The sequence below is a fragment of the Nyctereutes procyonoides genome, unplaced genomic scaffold, assembly GCF_905146905.1.
Source record: "Nyctereutes procyonoides isolate TBG_1078 unplaced genomic scaffold, NYPRO_anot_genome, whole genome shotgun sequence".
Taxonomy (NCBI): domain Eukaryota; kingdom Metazoa; phylum Chordata; class Mammalia; order Carnivora; family Canidae; genus Nyctereutes; species Nyctereutes procyonoides.
Genome location: NW_026575051.1, coordinates 3,114,138 through 3,131,948, shown reverse-complemented (window position 1 = coordinate 3,131,948; position 17,811 = coordinate 3,114,138). Strand labels below are relative to the sequence as shown.

Sequence of the window (17,811 nt, the reverse complement as noted above, 5' to 3'; positions counted from 1 at the left end):
ACAGGGTACTGGTCTCAGAACCTGGGATAGAGGGGTGACAGGGAGAGGATTCGACTTTCCCTTTGTGCTTGACAGGCGGCCTGGTCCACCATCAGGAGTCCTCCTCTGAGAACAAGAACAACCTGTGTTGTCATCCAGTCAGTCAGCTCGAATGGGTCATACTCAGATGCCTTGGGGGGGGGGGGGCTGGCTTATGAGAAAGTGGCAGGTTTGCAGAATTTCCATGGGGTACTATTAAAAGGGCCTTCCCCTGCTGTAGACATCCGTGTAGTCATGCAACAAACACCAAGTGGCAAAAAAAGCACAGGGGACTCTGAATCTGGATTCTTTGAATCCTGGCCCTGCCATTTTAATCACTGTGACCTTGGGCTCATTGTTTCACCTCAGTCTTCCCACCTGTAGAATAGGATGATATCACACCAGCCTCAGTGGTGTTGTGAGATTTTAAAAAGTTGATCTGCAGGATGTCTGGCTGTTATTTTTTACATAACAAGCACCTTCCACACTCCAGATACTGTTGAGGCAAGGGGTAAGCAAATTTTCTCTAGAAGACCCAAATAAGGGGTCCGTGGGTGATTCAGCAGTTGAGCATCTGCCTTTGGCTCAGGCTGGGATCCCAAGTCTTGGGATCAAGTCCCACATCCGGCTCCCCGCAGGCAGCCTACTTCTCCCTCTGCCTGTGTCTCTGCCTCTCTCATAAATGAATGAATGAATAAATAAATAAATAAATAAATAAATAAATATATTTTTTTTAAGTCCCAAATAATAAGTATTTTCAGCTTTGTGGGTCTTAATGTTTCGGTCCAACTATTCAACTCCCTTGCTTGTAGCCCAGAAGCAGCCACAGATAACAAACAAATGAATGAGAGTGGCCATATTCCAATGAACTTTGTTTATGGCCACAAGAATTTGAATGTCTTCTAAATTCACATGTCACCAAATATTCTTCTCTTTCTAATTTTTTAAATTATTAAAAAATGTATAAACAACTCTTAGCTCACAAGCTGGATTTGGTCCCTGGTCTATGTGTTAGAGGTACAGATATCGACCCTTTTCCCTCCCACGCTTGCCCCTAGAAATCCGTGGTGCGGATGGAGCCTCCTGGAGCCTGGGAAGGCAGTGGGCTCCTTCACAGCCCTCACACCACCTTGTCTCCACCGAGGTCTGTGACCACATCTTAAAAGCCACTCTTGCAAGCTGGGGCGGAGTGGGGACGGCATCTCAGTTCCAAGTCCCGGCATTTCAGGCTCTAATTCCTCTGAGATAAATCTCAAAGACTGCAGAGACCCAGGGCACATGTCCAACAACAGTTGGCGGTCCAGCGTGCTGGGGGAGCTTTGACCTGGTGTTGGAGTGGAATGCAGAGACCCTGCTGGCAAGAAGCCTTGATGAGCAGGGTATTTAGAAGTTATGTGGGTTGGGTTTGAAGCACTGCAAACATTTGTTTTTTTCTGAGAGAAAAGCCACAGCCGACTGAAGGACTGGCAGGGGAGGGGTTCCTGGACCAGAAGCAGTCCCCACCTGGATGTCTGGGGCAGCCTCTGTGAAAGGTGCTAATGGCCAGCAAGGTTCACCTGGGGAAATAGCCTCTGTTAGCCCAGACCCTCTGGACCTCGCAGTCTGTCTGAGACACCTCCCAGCCTCCACTCACCTTGCCCCCGTGACTGTACTCTAGTACAGTCACTGCGTGACCTTCCAGCATGACACAATTATCATGAAATTCAGCCCCTTCCAGGCACCATGAGGGCCCCAATTTCTCCCCTCATTAAACCCCCCACATTCAGACCCTGGAACTACCCTCCCCAACCCACACAGGGGACTTCCAGGGATGGCCCCACCCTGTGCCATCCTTTTCACATCCTATGTGCCCTGCATCCCAGAAGCCCCCACTCCCACCCACTGCCACACTTGGCCATATCCAGCCTTGACTCTTGTGTAAAGAGACCTTGGGGGTGCCTTGTTGGCTCAGTTGGTAGAGCATGCAACTCTCAGGGTAGTGAATTTGAGACCCACATAGTGGTTAGAACTTACTTTAAAAAAAAGAGAAAGAGTGATCTTGCAGTTGAGTCACAGAGGAGCTATTTAATTGTGCCTCAGTTTCCTTATCTGTAAAATGGGAGATACAGGAGCACCAGTTTCATGGCACTGTTGAGGCTTAATTAGAACATTCATGTCAAGCATTCCCTGAGTGGTGCCAGAGACGCAACCATGTTCCAGAAATGGCACTGGCCGGCTGCAGCTGCAAGCCCTGCCTGACTCCTGATTACATTCACCCCTTCCCTCTTAATTTTTTTTTAATATTTTACTTATTTATTCATGAGAGACACGGAAAGAGAGGCAGAGACATAGGCAGAGGGAGAAGCAGGCTCCATGCAGGGAACCCAATGCAGGACTTGATCCCGGGACCTTGGGATTTCGACCTGAGCCAAAGGCAGATGCTCAACCACTGAGCCACCCAGGCGTCCCACCCCTTCCCTCTTTAAATTTTTCAATTGGTCATTCGAATTATGCAATACCATGAGATGTTCCCAGATTGGCGGCTCCTCTTCCCCATTGGGCTACAAACCCATAAACCTTCTGTCTCACACACCTTACACCGTTCCTTGGCTCCCACAGAGCCTCTGGTGCTCCACAGCCTTGAGTCTGGACTGCATTTTCTTTTCAGTAGTTGATTGAAACTGCCACACACCCCTGAGCCCTTTCTTTCTTTTGTGAGGGGCTTCGGGGTGGGGCGGAGGGTGAAGACAAGCTATCTTTCTAATGCAGCACTCTCCCTGACATGCTGAGAATCTGATCACTAAAGAGCTGGTCCAGAGCCGCTCAACAACATCATATATTTAAGTAACAAAAAAGAAAGGGCTTTTGTTAAAATGACCCTCTGAGTGGCAGCTGAGTTCTAAGTGGCCCACAAAGTGCCATCTGGGTGGGAGTTGGCCTCCACCAAACCTGGACTGTTGTCTGAAGCAGAGGCCTTCCAGGAAAGCCCCAGAAGTCCACGGCGTGGCAGGTCCTGCCCATTGTTTCCATGAGCTTCAAGAATCCAGGCTCTCCACCCAAAGCCCCCAAGGGGTGGCCAAAGGTTAACGGGCTCCTAAGGGAGGGCCCGAGGGCCCATCAGACCAGCCAGACACCAGATATAAAGACCGGTCAGATCTGCCAGAGAGCAGAGGACAGCAGAGACCGACTCCGCCAGCCCTGCTCCGACGTGCTGCTGTGAGTAGCCACAGAAGGGGGTGAGGGGGCGGTTAGCATAAGACCCAGGACAGAACAGTGATGTGACCAGAGCCAGCCCAGCCCAGTCCAGAGATCACATCTATGCCCCTCAGCCACCTTCAAATACTTAGCTAGGCTAAGGCTGAAAGTGCTGAGCTGATTTCCCGAGGAGCAGGTTAAAGCCACACAGAGTGTGAGCAAAAGCAGGACTTCCCTGGGCACAGAATCTGGATGGAGGAGCGGTGGGTACAATTCTGGCAAAGGAGAGGCTGTCTGGGGTCCATGGTGCCATTGACTACAGGCCAAGAACCCAAGCCAGAGCCCAGCACGGGCACAGGACCCTATTCGGCGCAGAGGCTTCTCTCTGGAAAGTTAGCAGTTAAGCTGGTGCCTAGGGAGCCTGTGCTACTGTGGGAGAGGAGGGAGGGGGCAGGCGCCCCCCATCCAGAGCTGATGGCTTGAAGGCTGGAGCCCCATCCCTGGAGATAGAAAAGGAAGTCAGTATCTCATCATACAGTGAAAAGCTCTCCCACTCCGAGCTCCCAGGAACACAAATGAATGTAGGTGACATGCCAACTGCCAGTTGGATCAAGAAAATGAGCAGCAATTGGATTTTGCCTTTTTTTTATTTAAAGTTTTTATTGATTCTTATGAAGTGAATTAAATCTGAACATCAGAATGAAAAGGGCTCTATAGCATCTCCATGAAGGAAATGGGATGCCATAAATGTGACACATCCATCTCCACTGGGAGGGAAATCGGGGCCCAACAGACTCCACAAGGAAAGGACAGGAACAGGAGGGGGAATCATGATCGGGAGCCCTCCACTCCGCCCATCCTCTGTTCTGTTCCAGGTCCTCCTGGGCTCCTGGACAGGGTCTTGGCTTCCCGAGAGGTGGTCTTCAGAGGGAGGGCAGTCTTCTGACCTTACTAGGAAATCGTATGTAGCTGGCATGAGAAGCTTTGGCTGTCATGCTCTCATATGCTTTCTCATGGGGTATTAGCCAGATGGAGAGAAAAAGTAGGATGGGGACGGAAGGATCGAAAGAAGGCAAAGGGAGGTGACTTAGGGAGGTGCTTAGTAGAGGTGGCTTCAGATGACCCAGGAGAAGGGTCTCAGAGGAGAGGCCGATTGCAAGCCCACAGCCTTGGAAGATTCTCTCCACAGGGGTAACTGGGGTTGGACCTATGAGAAGCCTGGAGGCTAGTCCAGGGCAGGACCCTCTTCTATTAACAGAATCCAGGCTGCCCCATGGCTGTGGGAGCCCCGAGCTGACTCCTCCGAAGCTCTTCCTCTGCAACCTTTTAGTCACCCCACTCCTGCCACGGCAGGGCTGCCCCTGGCCTCCCCTCTTTGCTCTGGTGCCTGGCCCTGCGCTCAGCAGCCCACTCGCCACAGGAATGTGGGTGCTCCAATAGTATTCAACAGGCTGCCCCCGCCATGCCCTTCCCCGCCCTCTGCGTGCAGAGGCAATGCAGAGTGGGGTGCAGGGCCGAGCAGCAGGCCTCAGAAGGCCAGACTTCCAGCCCCTGCCACCTCTGAATGAGTCCCCTTAGCCTGTCTAGGTCTCCTCCCCTCCCCAGATTGCACCTGCTCCCAGGTGAGGGCAAGGATGGTGTGGGACAGGGCTTGGAAGAGGACTCCGTGCACCAGGGTAAGGAATCAACTGAGACAGGCACCCAGTGGGCAGTACCCTCCTCCCCCAACCACAGGACTATCCTGACCGGCCCAACTGAGCCTATTTTTTAAGCTTTTGCACTCCTGGGGTCACCACCCCCTTCTGCTCCCCGGCAGGGGTCCATCCACAGCCCACCTTTCTATCCACATTGCAGACATTCCCACTCCTGGGACACAGGAAGCCCCATGCATGCACGCAGGCACCCCCAGCACTGGTGGCATTCTCAGCTGTGCAGGGAGTGGGCGCAGGGAAAGGATGCACTCCCTGTTTCTAGACCAACATGCAGCTAGCTGGAGCTCAGGAGAATCTTGTTCCAGACCCAGGGCTGGCCCCCATAGGGGTAGAGACCCTGCTTCCAGCTCTTGGGTGCTGTTTCCTCCTGGAACTTTCCATTTGACTCTGCCTCCATCTGGGGAGAAGTTTCCAGCCCCTTTCTCTCCAGACCCAGGGTCTTTATCTGGTGCTCTCAGGGACTGCCAGGGTCATCTGAGCCTGGGTCCATCTCTTTTGTCATCCCGATCAGCCCAGGAAGCAGAAGGGCTCAAATGGGGCACAATTCTGTGGATAATCTAGTCTTTCTTCTGAAACATGGAGTCCTTCCCACTTCAGGAGCCCTGCTGGCCTTGGAAGACCTGACCTGTAACAAAGAGGGGGCCCAACATGTAGAACACTTCTCCCAGCCTGTGGCAGGGCCCAGGCCGCCTCTCCCGGGTGCTCGCTCACGTCCCCTGGCTCTGGCACAGAAGGGGCTCTGAGCTCCAGTAAAGCCCCGCAGCCTATCCACATCAGGAGAGTCTCGGCGGCTCGCTCCAGGTCACAGCTGCAGGCAAGGTGTGCACCCTGAACCCAATGACAGAGCTTCTTGTCACTGTCCAGCCCTAGGATGGTGTCCCGAAAGGCCGTGGCTGCTCTGCTGGTGGTGCACGTGGCTGCCATGCTGGCCTCCCAGACAGAAGCCTTCGTTCCCATCTTCACCTACAGTGAGCTCCAGAAGATTCGGGTAGGAAATCCCCCAGGCTGCCTGGTTCCCCCGTGTAGCCCAGGTGACTCAGAACCTTATTCAGCACTGAGGTGGCTTCAGTCTAAGGGACAAGTGTCCCTTCGATATGCCCACATTTAATCAGCTATGCCAGCCATGTTGAGGACAGCATGGAACACCCGGACCCAAGCTCACCCCAAACTCCAGCTGCCGCTCTTCTACCTTCACTCCTCCCTAACACCACTCAAAAGTGACAGCAGCTCCCACAAGCGACACCTTTTCCCACCCCTGCCTGGCCTTCGGGAGAGATTTTCAATTAACAAGCCAATAAACATTTGCTGAGCATCTCTGCAGTACAAAGGGCCACCCTGGGTGAGAGGCCAGGCATACAAGGAGATCTGAGGAACCTCTGTCTTCAAGGAGCAGGCTTAGGAGCCAAGGTACAGACATATGAAAAATTCACTAACGATAGAAAACAAGGGAGATGGCACGAGACAGGACATGATTAATTGCCCAGCAAGCGCCGCTGATGGTGAGTGCTGAGCTCCCTGGAGGGCGAGGTCTTCGCGGGCTGGCACGGGTCAGAAGCCTACAGGGGAAGGGTGAGCCGAGCTGGGGGTCTTCAGAGAGAAGGAGGGGATGCTGTGGGAGCAAATGCCCAGAGTGGGAAAGAAGATGCTGCTCATGGAAGGCTCACCCGAGCCGCTGCCACTTAAGAACCCAGAAGAAAACAGGGCAGGCTTAACAGAACCCAGGCGGTGGGGCCTCCGGAAAAGTGGGCCGCCAGACCTGGCTCCTCGTGCCCTTTACTTTAGATGCCAAGGGGTTCTGAGTATCTTGTGCAGTCATTCGTTTCTCTCTAACCCGAGGAGATGATGAAATGGGTCTTCCACATCCCTCCAGTCTGAGATCAAGGTTCTTTTTTTTTTTTTTTAATTTTTTTTTTTTTTTTTTTTAGTTTATTTATGATAGTCACAGAGAGAGAGGCAGAGACACAGGCAGAGGGAGAAGCAGGCTCCATGCACCGGGAGCCCGACGTGGGATTCGATCCCGGGTCTCCAGGATCGCGCCCTGGGCCAAAGGCAGGCGCCAAACCACTGCGCCACCCAGGGATCCCTGAGATCAAGGTTCTAATAGGGACAGAGACATGAATCGGTTCTCTGGTTGGTCACGCGGCCTCTGGACCCACATGCTCTGTCTGGGGCAGGCTGCCACAGGCCCAGTGGCCCGGGTCCTTTGCAGAGCCAAGGCTGGCCCCAGCCCCCCTTCTTCAGGGGTACCCATGGAAATCCAGAAGAGATGCGGCAGGCTCCCTAAACACACTTTCTCCACCACTGGCTTCCTCCCCAGAAGAGACAGCTGATTGCTCTAGAATCACCATGTCTCAGGCAAGGCCTGGAGCTGAATCCCAAGGGTGCCATTAAAGAAACCAAAGGACTGAGGTGCCTCTGATTTCAGTGCCCTGGGACCCGGCAAGCAGGACGCCACATAAGATTTGGGGCTGGGCAGAAACAGTCAAACTCGATAGAACATAAACTAGCAAAATGGCAACCAAAGGACACTTTGCATTAATCCGCTCTCTGGTTTTGCGCCTCATAATTGCCAGGCACCAGGATTTTTATGAAGAAGCTGCAAACTCCTTCCACCATAATTCATCTCCCTGTCTCGCCTCTTATAAATCACCTCCCAGGGACTCCGGTTTCTGGGCCACCCCGTGGTGCCCTCGCAGGCTAGGCTGTCTTGCCACTGCTTTTATAGGCTCTCTGCTAAGAAAAACATATTTCCACACTTAATATGTATGAAGGGCAACCATTATTTTCAACATTTTAACTTAATTAACAGTAACAATCTAGGGGCAGTGTTTGAGCGACAAAGGAATGGAATCTTCTGCGAGTTGATCTGTTGGTGGATGGTTCTGTGAGCCTTTGGACTTGGGGGGCCCCTTGTGTAGAGGCACCTGGGGAGGAGGGATTCTTTAGGCCTGTGGGAAGCCAGGCTGCTTGGCACCCTGGGCACAGACAGGCAGTGGAGAGACCTTGGTTTTGTGCGACTTTGTGTTCTGCCCTTAGGAAAAGGAGCGCAACAAAGGGCAAAAGAAGTCCTTGATTTTACAGAAGAAGTCTGAGGAAGTGGGGCCTCTGGACCCTGTGGAGCCCACAGAGGAAGAAGAAAACCAAGTTATCAAGGTGAGCAGGCAGGGGGACGATGCAGAGAAACCTCGCTGGGGAATGGTTCCCCCGGCCAGCCACAGATTATGCTAGGATACAGCAGCGAACTAGACATTCTGGCAACAAGCTCCATCCTAGAAGAAAGGGAGACAGACACCAACAATGAGACAAGGAACCATTTCAGGCACCGCATAAGGAGGTAGGATAGAGCATGATGGGGTGGGGCTCGGGGCCATTCCTTTGGCTGGGGGAGGGGTTAGGGAAGGCCTCTCAGAAGAGGTGACACTTATTTGATTTGAAACCAGAATGATGAGAAGGAGCCTCTCATACAAAGAGCTAAAGAGCTAGAGCAAGAACATTCCAGAAGGAAGGAAAGGTGAGTGCAAAGGCCCTGCTCAGGAAGCACACTGAAGGTGCAAGGTCCTCGAGGCAAGGGTGCACCGGGAGAGAACAAGAAGTTGGCAGGGCCTGGTGTCCAGGCTAGATGTCTGGAAGGTCACCTGGGGTTCAAAGCAGGGAAGTCACCTGATCTGACTTTGAAAGATCCGGGACAGCACAAGTGGAGGCAGGAGACCAGTCAGGAGGCAGCTGTCGTCCTCAGGGGACAGATGACGAGGGTGCCAGTTCCTCCCCCTAGCAAGGAACCTAGGAGACAACTACAGGGTCAGCCCCCAGCCCCCGGGTCAGTGCTGAGTGCGGATAGCACAGATTGCAGCGGTCAGAGTGAGGCTTGAGTTTGTCCAGGGCAGCTCTTTAATTTCACAAACTCACGCAGGCGACAAATAGTTCCCAAACTCTAAGTGCAAAGCATGGTTCTGGGCCCTGGGAATAAAGTGGTGAACAAAACAGGTAAATCCTCCAAGCTCGTGGAGCTCACACTCGAGTGGGGCACTGGAAATGAGATACCAGAAGGACCGGCAACAGACTACACACAGGATAAATAAGCAACCTTCACGGTGTGGCCAGTAGTGCCATGGAAGAGAGTAAAGCAGAGAATGGAGATGGATGAGTTGTGATTTAAATAGGGTGGTCAGAGCAGGCTTCATGAGTGCATGGCATTAGCACAGAGGCTTGGAGACAGTGAGGCACTGAACCATAAAAATGTCTGGGGGAAGAGCATTCCAGGCAGCAGGAACAGGGCAAAGGCCCTGAGGCAGGGGTAGACCTGGTGCATCCCAGGAACAGTGAGGAAGGAACAGTGAGGAGGTTGGAGTGGCTGGAGCAGAGGGAGTCAGAGAAAGTGGGAGGAGAGACCAGACAGTGGACTCTGTAGGCTATTGTTTGGACTTTGCGTTCATTCTGCTGACGTGGGAGCCATTGCGGGCTTTGGAGCAGAGAAGGGACATGATCAGATTTATATTTTAAAAGAGTTTCCCCAGGGGCATCTGATCTGGGTGGCTCAGTCGGTTAAGCATCTGACTCTTGATCTCAGCTCAGGTCTTGATCTCAGGGTAGTGAGTTCAAGCCCCACATTGAGCTCCATGCTGGTCATGGAGCCTACTTTACAGAGAAAAAAAAGGTCTCGCTAGCTTCTGTGTTGAGAACAGCCTGAAGGGGCAAAGGCAGGATTAGGGGGAGCTGCTGCAGCATCCAACAGCCCAGGTTGGTCATGGTGGAGGCAGAGCAGAGTGGTCAGGTTCCGGAAATATTTTAGAGTTAGAGGGCCTCAGGGTTTGCTATGAATTTAGGCTATAAAGAAAAAGAAAAGAAACATGGACTTCAAGGTTCTGGGCCAGAAGACCTAGAAGGATGGATTTGCCACTCATGGAGACGGTTAACCCTACGATTGGCCACAGGAGGGCGGGAGGAAGGTCGAGTGGGACAGGATCTATGAACTGTAAGATGCCTCCAGGTGGAGGCATGGGACAGGCAGGTGGATATAGGAGAGCTTAGGGCTGGACACATCCATGTGGGAGGCATCAGCAATTTGCTGGAATTTCAAGCCAGGACTGGGTGAGATCCTAGAAGGGGTGAGTGTGGATGGAGAAGGAAGGCGCTGCTGGACCTGAGTGGGGGACACTCCCAGGGGCCTGGGAGGTGGGGAGACTGATAAGTAGAGTGAGTGAGGGCCTTGCCAAGGTCACACAGTAGTCAGGGTGAAACTGAGCTGCATTCCAGGTCTTCCGCCTCCTGCCAGCCACCGGCCAGGGATCCTTCCACCCTGGCAGGTTGTCACAGCCTGTGACCACAAAGAGGGAGGCCAATCACAGCCCAGAGAGGGACCTCAGGGCTGTCACCACACCAGGTGACGGGGTTAGGGCAGTGTGCCTTCCTCTCCCACATGCTCCTTGGGCTCTCAGGAGGAACTGGGAGTGACTGGTTCAGGTGGCAAAGGGGAGCTCACTCGGAGCTGCCCAATACCGGCACCCTGGGCAGTGTAAGGCACAAGTTACATCCTGTGGGACATCTTGGGGAGGCTGTTCCCAGCTGCCTAGACCAGGACACATGGGTCAGGAGGTCCTTTCTGGATCATTCTGTCCAGCCTCCTGACTTTAAGGACGCTGATGTCGGAGAGAAAAGCGTAGCACGGCAAGGGGATGGCGTGGGTCGGGCTGGAGCCGGACCCACAGTGACCTTCCTTCCGTGTGGCCCTGCGCGAGGCCCCAGCCTGTTTTCCACCGCCAGGGAGCCCCTGGGAAATCCTGCGTACAGCTCTCCAGACAGGCAGGGAGTCTCCGGTCTTCTGCCCATCTGCCAGCTGGCGTGGGAACCAAGATCGCTGAGCCAGGAAGCTCTGGGGTGATGGCAAGATTGGTCAGCACACACCCCCTTCCCCCGGATGGGCCACACCCACCTCTCTTGGTGGGGAGCCTCTCCTGAGGCTCCTCTGGGGTCTCTATTGTGTCCCCATAGGGCTAGAGAAAGTCTCGCCTGCTGGCTAGAATCAGGCCCCCTGGGAATGACACCTTTTCCCTCTGCCACTTAGCACCCGTGTGGCTTTGAGCAAGTTACTCTACCTCTTTTTCCTCAGCTTCCTCATCTGCGAAACGGAGACCCTAATGGTCCCTACCTCATAGGGTTACTAAGAGGCTTCTTATACATAAAACTTCCGGAAAGACTCCCAGCTCTAAGGCTCCAGGCGTTGGCCCTCATTATTCAGGAGGAGTGGGAGGGAGAGTTTCCTCCCAACTGAAAAGCCAAGGCATTTCCTGCCCACTGCTCCCCTCCATCCCAGCTTCCCCAGTAGGGAAGTTTGTGGCTCCTCCTCCCGGCCAAGTCTTGTGCGACTTCCAGGATCCAGCCCCCGACCTCGAGTGCAGGGGAGGAGGTGCCACAATTCCCTGGCTGGCCTGGAAGTCCAAGGAGGATCAGGAACAGCGGGGCCACTGCTGAGCAGTCCCTCCCGCCACCTGTAAGGCACCCAGGGGTTAATGGCGCTCTCCGCATCTCTTCCTCCTTGTTAACTCTACCTTATTTCACAGTTGACTGCTCCTGTGGAAATTGGAATGAAGATGAACTCCAGGCAGCTGGAAAAGTACTGGGCCGCCCTGGAAGAGCTGCTGAGTGAGGTGCTGCTGACCCCCCAGAACGGTACGGGAAGGCAGGGCCCTGCACCTGGGACCTGGCCTCAGCCATCCTGTGTCAATATTCTGGGAGCGCACCTGAGCACGGTGTGCAGATGACGATTTGCTTTTGTGCCTTGCACTTGAGAATATGAAGCTGTCTTCTGGGGAAAGGGCACCCGTCTCTGAGAAGAGCCTAATCATTGAGCAATTCCCCAGCCAGGGGCATTTCAAGGTCCTGCCCTGAAGGCTCAGCCCCCTTTCCCAAATGCCCTCTGGCGGAGCAGACCACAACACACCCAACCCTCCCTCTGCTCCAGAAATGTTCGCTCCTTCCCAAAACACTACCAAGGCTGGGCTGTTCCTCTAAAGGAAGCTCTGGAACTGGCCAACCACAAAGGTCTGCATTTTCTTGATCTGTTTTACAGATGCAAGTCCTGAGCTCCACTTGGCCCTCGCCCAGTTCAAGGTCGGCCCAAGTAACTTGGGTCAAGCTAGGACTTGTCTCACAAACAGCCACTGATTACTTCTCCTAGTCTCCAGGAAACTCTCTCTCCAGGAGGGGAGGAGAGAGGCGGGGAGAAAGTGTTCAAGGTGGAAGAACGAGGTTAAATGACTTGCCCCAGGCTACAGAGAAACCTAGCTGCAGAGCTTCCAGATGCCTGACCAATCCCCCCACTCCCCCCACCCCTCCCACCTCGAGCCCCTTCTCCCTTTGGTCAGCAGGCAGGTTTAGAAGTCAGTTTCATAAGTGGAACTGCTGTCACTGAGCTGCAAACCTCCTCTCCTTTTCCCCAGCAGACAAGTGACAACCTGCTCCTCAGGTGGCGGCGGCAGAAAAGGTGGATGACACCAGGAGCCCGCTTCCCACCCGAGGCAGGCCCCAAAATCTGCATGCCCGACAGCCAGGCTCTGAAGGAAAATACTCTCTCCCAAGCAAGCCCCCCTCCAGCAAATAAAGCAGGAAATATACAGAAATGACTCTTTTTATTTAATATTTTAATTTTTAAAGGTCAGCTTTAAGTCACTCCATAAAGGGGGGGGGGAGAATAAAGCTCAGAGGGAGTTGGCCATAAATGGTGGTACATACAGTGGCAAAACATCTGCCTTCGATCAATTCTATGTTCAAATATTAAGTCAGACCCACAGAACTGGAAGATTCGTGCCAATGAGGAAAGATAGCATTTTCTGCCCCCACACCAGTCAGTGGCAGAGCAAGGACTGGAATCCAGGTCTCCTGAATCTTGGTCTACTTTCTGTTTATTGGCAAGCTCGAGGTCTAATGGGCTAGACCTTGTCAGTCTTCTGCACTCAACCCCTTGCCAAGTAACTTCCATCTAGCCCTTTAACCTCAATGAGCCTTTGCAAAAGCAAGGTGGTAATGCGTGCCCTGAGATGGGGGCGGGGGGGGACAGGCACCAGCAAATCACTATCAGTATTATCATCATCTTGTGACTAGACGCTCCAGCATCCGCAGCAAAATTCCACAGCCAACCCACTTATTTCTGCCTTCTAAACAAAACTGGATGAGAAATTTCATTCTAATTTAATTTTACATTAATGAATGTTCATTTATTTATAAACTGGGGCCTTAGAGGAACCACAGCTCCCTCTATCCATAGGTTACCAGCAACTAGACATGCTGCCCCTTTCACATTTCCACCCACCCCAGCCATTTTGAGAGCTTAGCCACAGATCATAGTTATCAGGACAAGATAACTCTGACCCTTAGAAAGGATGCTCCTTTGGGGTGCTCTGAATGCTCCTGAGGGACACCCAAACCTTACATGGGACCCAGACCCCTCATGCTGCACAGTCACAGGATTTCCTGTGTACGTACTGATCAGCTCAAGGGCAGGGGCAGGTTGCTGGGAAATGCTGCCAAGGCACCCTGTAATAAGCGGAGAGAGGGCTGCACAGGGCAGGGGAGGAGCAAGGAGGAAGAAATGAAGGAGAATCTACAAAGTACATGGTTGGGAAGAACTGATCCAGGACTCCTTGCCCTTCAGAGTTCCACCATGCATGCTATTCACACCATTATCTGGAACCCACTCCAAAACGCAGGTCAACAAAATGCTCCCGGTCTCTGTCTAGGTGGAAAACACAGCTTTTGTGTCTTTACCTCACTCTGCTGGGGTCTGTCCCTACACGGAGACTACCTTCCCCCACCACCAGAGGAGGGGTGCTCCTCTCTCCCTCCACCCCTGCCTCTCCGCTTGCTCGGATTCCCGCCCCCCATACCCCTCACCCCCCCCCCCGGGAGGTTTTCCTTAAGATCCTGGGGTTGGATAGCAGCATTGAAATAGGTGCCAAGGAGGAAATGAGGCCCCTAGGTGGTTGTACCCCAGGCAGTCTGCATTTCTGAAAATGGGAATTGGTTCCGCAGCCACAGTACCTAGGTGGCAGGAGGGTGCTGTTCATCCTGCAGAACAGCCCTGTTCAAAGCTCAGTGCTTGCAGCCGGGTTGTCCGTGACCCTCACCCAGTGGCCTCTGATGTGCTGCTCAGTAATGAGCTGCAACAGGGACCCAGCTGCCACCTGCATCTGTATGCACAGTGCCCCAGCTGCCCGGTTAGATGTGTCGGCTCCTTTCTTCTCTACCTTTCCTCCTCCTGCCGTTGTTCAATTTCTCACAATCGGCTCAAATAATTCTTTTTCTCTGACGAGTTCCTCCAGTTTCCAGGACAGCAGACTCGATGGCTTACAGGACGGGCACAGCCCTGGAAGAAATTAAAACTGGGGGAGGCTGGGAGGATACTGTGAGCTGAGCCAAGACCAAAATGACCATATTTTCAAAAAAAAAAAAAAAGAAGTAAAGAGAGATCCACTCTTGGCTAAAGCTATCCAAGGCCAGGACCAGGACCCAGCCAGGAGGGGAGAGGGGGCAAGTGCCCAGAGGAACCAGTCAGGTGAAGACACCCACCTTCCTCACATCTTACTGAGGTCCATCCAGCAAAATCTGCAAGAATCTCTCCAGAAAACTGGGCCATTACAGAGAGCTACAGATTAGCCCCTCTTCATCTGGGATGTACTTTACACTTAACAGGACTATGGGTAATCAGAGGGCAACCTGAACCCAGCTTCACAAGATGAAGATGATGAGGTATTTTCTCAGTAACTGCATCGGTATGATTTTATAATTACCAAGCTATGAGGATTTGCCATGAAATTGAATAGTTAAAAGCAAAGAGTAATTGCCTGATATCTGTACTCTGTAATTTAGTATAATCTAATCATGGACAAAGCCCAAAAGAAAATGTTCTGAAAGCATTACATTTTTCTTCATACACAATTCGTTATTGACATCAGGGAATGTATTCTAGGCTTCTGAAAGAACTCTTACCCACAGATATCAAAGTGTGGCCAAAAGAATGAGAGTTTTGTTATATTTTCAGCCGATTATGAAAAGCAGCCAACATAACTGCCCATTATACCTGTTCTCACATTTCTCTGTGACTCTATTTGCCCCTTCGTCTACCTGGAGAGATGAAAGGTGGCTCTCCTCTTCACCAGAGCACTGAGATGGGGCAGCCAGAAGTTGGGCAGTGCTGGGAACATTCCCAGTCAAAACCTGAGCCTAGATGGCACCTGCTTTGTCCCCTACTTTTCAACCACACTCTCCCAGTGCCCCCACCACTGCACAGCATGACACCACTCACGATATGGTTCCAAGGAAGCCCAGAGGGATGCTTGAGGCTGGTGAGAGGGTAGATCGAGGAGGAGTCCATGGTCCCCCTGCATCTTTAAGGACCTGATAAATGTGTGCAGGGCTTTTTGCAGGAGAAGAAGGAGAATGGAACCCACTAAAAGATTTATGGCTGTTGTTATTATAAGGCTCTGCTGAGACAGAGGGAGGTCAGCAGGACGGCAGGCAGCGTGGCAGCCCTCTGGGAATCCAGAGCCTCCTCCTCCTGGAGGCCCCTCTCTTCTGCTAAATGCGTGGATGTGGTTACTAAGTATATTTGGACATTGCAGCTTGTTTTTCCACTTCCGCCTTTAATAAATCAGGAAGACTGCCCACAGCCCGGCTGCTCACCTTTAAAAAACCTGCAAGAAAGTGAGGAGAGAGGGGGGCCTGCAGGGCAGCCACTGACTTTGCAATGGTGCCTTTTTCTTTAAAATATGCGTTCCCATACTCAACACAGAAGGCAAAGGCACGTGCCAGGAAGAGCCTCCTGGGCAGCTCCCAAAACGACGCAGGGGTACCAAAGAAGCACCACGGCTCAGCCGGGGCCTGGAAAACATGAGGGTCAGTGAAGAAAGCATGTGGTGGTCATGCAGGGGGAGCATGAGCAGCAACAAGCAGGTAAAGTAGTCTTGGCACAGAATGTTGATGGCGGGCCTCAGAGGGACTGTCAATCCACAGAGGAACAAGACTGGGACAGGATGCTCAGGAGGAAAACAGAGATGCCCCAGACTTGAGAAGGACGACTGACTTGTGAGGGGTTTTCTGATTGACTTTTCTCAATCAGATGGTGAGGCTTCTGCCTGGGGGTGGGCGTGGCAGGGACGCGGGCTACCGTGGCGGCACTACCCCAAAGGCTCCTTGGAGCCAGAGAGACAAATTGAGCATCTGGTAGGAGTCCCATGGAGGCAGAGGGTAGACCACCTGGGGGCAGAAAGCCACGGCTGCCAACATGATGGGTTCCGGGCTGGAGGGAAGACAGCAGGTTGGACGGGTGGGGGTCATTTGGCCCTAGGTATGTGTAGCAGCAGCAGCGTCCCCAAACACAAGGCAGGCTGACAAAGCCCACACTGGGGACCACTGCAGGGGGCGGCTCCAGTTCAGTACATATTTTTAAATCATCCTGGGATCCATTGTGATGAAACAGACCGTAACTCTGCGAAATGTCAGAACGTTCACTTTGTTGAAGCGTCAGATTCAAACCCTCTTAGAATACACAGGGCCGGTATTGATGCTGAAAGGCTCATTCCTTATATATTGAACTGCACAGCTGCAAGGAGTTGCACAAATGTTACCAACTCATTTGTCATGCAAACAGTGCTTCAGAAAGAAATAAAATACTATTATGTGGTATATGTGTTAGGCAATCACTATATCAAATTCATGGCATTCCGTGCAAACACAGGCAGAGAAGAGGAAAACACTTGGTGAGAAAAATTGCACCACATGGGAACAGCTACGTCGGGGGATACGAGGAGGCTAACAATGGAAGCCTGACCGAGCAGAGGCTATAATTTTTCCAGCAACCGTGGCCAGTGTAGGAATACCCTGTGGTGGTAGGGCAAGTGGCAGGGATGCAAACCACCCGCAGAGGGGCCTTGCCCATGACCCAGGGAAGGAAGAGGGGAAAGCAGGGTGGGGGGTGGGCGATGGGCAGGCAAGGGGAGAACCGAATTAGAGGAGTCGCAGTGGACCGGAACCCAAGACGCCAAGGGTGGCCATAAACGTTTGGGATGGGGCGGGGGGGGCGGGGCGGATGAAGAAGGCCGTGGAAGGCCTACAAACAGGGGAGGGAGGTGGAAGGACACTGAGCCACAGCTCTGCTCGCACGTGCCTCGCCCCCCAGGCTTCCCTCAGGGCCTCGCCGCTAAGAGCCGCCCTGCAGTCAGGTGCCGTCCCTGCACTGCCCACGCGGGAGGGCATACGTGGGAGCACTACCAGGCCGCGTCGAAGCCCCGTTCTAATTCTCGTCACCGACTTTACTGGCCAGGAGGCCAGAAATGTTCACTGGATGCGATCACACATCTACCAGTGGCGCCCCGGGCGTTTGAGAGGCCCCACCTAAATCCGCAAGTGACAGCCGACTGTCTCGGGAGCTCGGGCACCCACCACCCACCTCTGGGAAGACCCCACCACAGGGCCTCCTCCCAAAGCGGGTGCCGCCCACTCAAGCCCAGGGCATTGGCTCTGGGGCAGGTGCCTGGGGCCGGGCCCACGTCGCGGAGCTGCGCTGAGCGCCTGGACACAGGCCCGCCGCCCGCCGCCCTCCACCTGGGGTCCAGGGCCGGGCCTAGTCCATGACCCACAGCCCTCCCCAAGCACAGGAGGATGCAAAGGGTCCGCAGGGGCTCGTCCTTCACCACCAGGCAATTTATCCACTAGATCAACACTTTACTAGGTGTCTACCGCGTGCCCGGGACCGCGCATGGGGAGGAGTATTCGTAAAGAAACACCGATCGGTCTTACAGACAAGGACTGAGCAAGGAGGGGAAGGAAAGAAAAACATTTCTTAAATTCTCGGACCTCCCCAACATGGCGGCATCAAGGGCCGAGCCTGACCTCCTCAACATGGCCGCCAGCCGGG

At 53.2% G+C, this 17,811-nt stretch overlaps 1 protein-coding gene across 2 annotated transcripts; it reads left to right on the top strand.

The window, feature by feature from the left end:
• Window positions 1-5,775: 5,775 nt before the first annotated feature.
• MLN (motilin) lies at window positions 5,776-12,377 on the top strand. 2 transcript variants are annotated; one of them, XM_055330937.1, is made up of 4 exons: window positions 5,776-5,892; window positions 7,941-8,057; window positions 11,462-11,570; window positions 12,344-12,377. In XM_055330937.1, exons 1-4 carry the CDS (start codon window positions 5,776-5,778, stop codon window positions 12,349-12,351), a joined length of 351 nt encoding a protein of 116 aa, XP_055186912.1. In that variant the 3' UTR covers window positions 12,352-12,377. The 2 variants fall into 2 exon arrangements, with proteins under 2 accessions (XP_055186912.1, XP_055186911.1); XM_055330936.1 differs by lacking the exon at window positions 12,344-12,377 and having other exon boundaries at window positions 11,462-11,855.
• The last annotated feature ends 5,434 nt before the right edge of the window (window positions 12,378-17,811 follow it).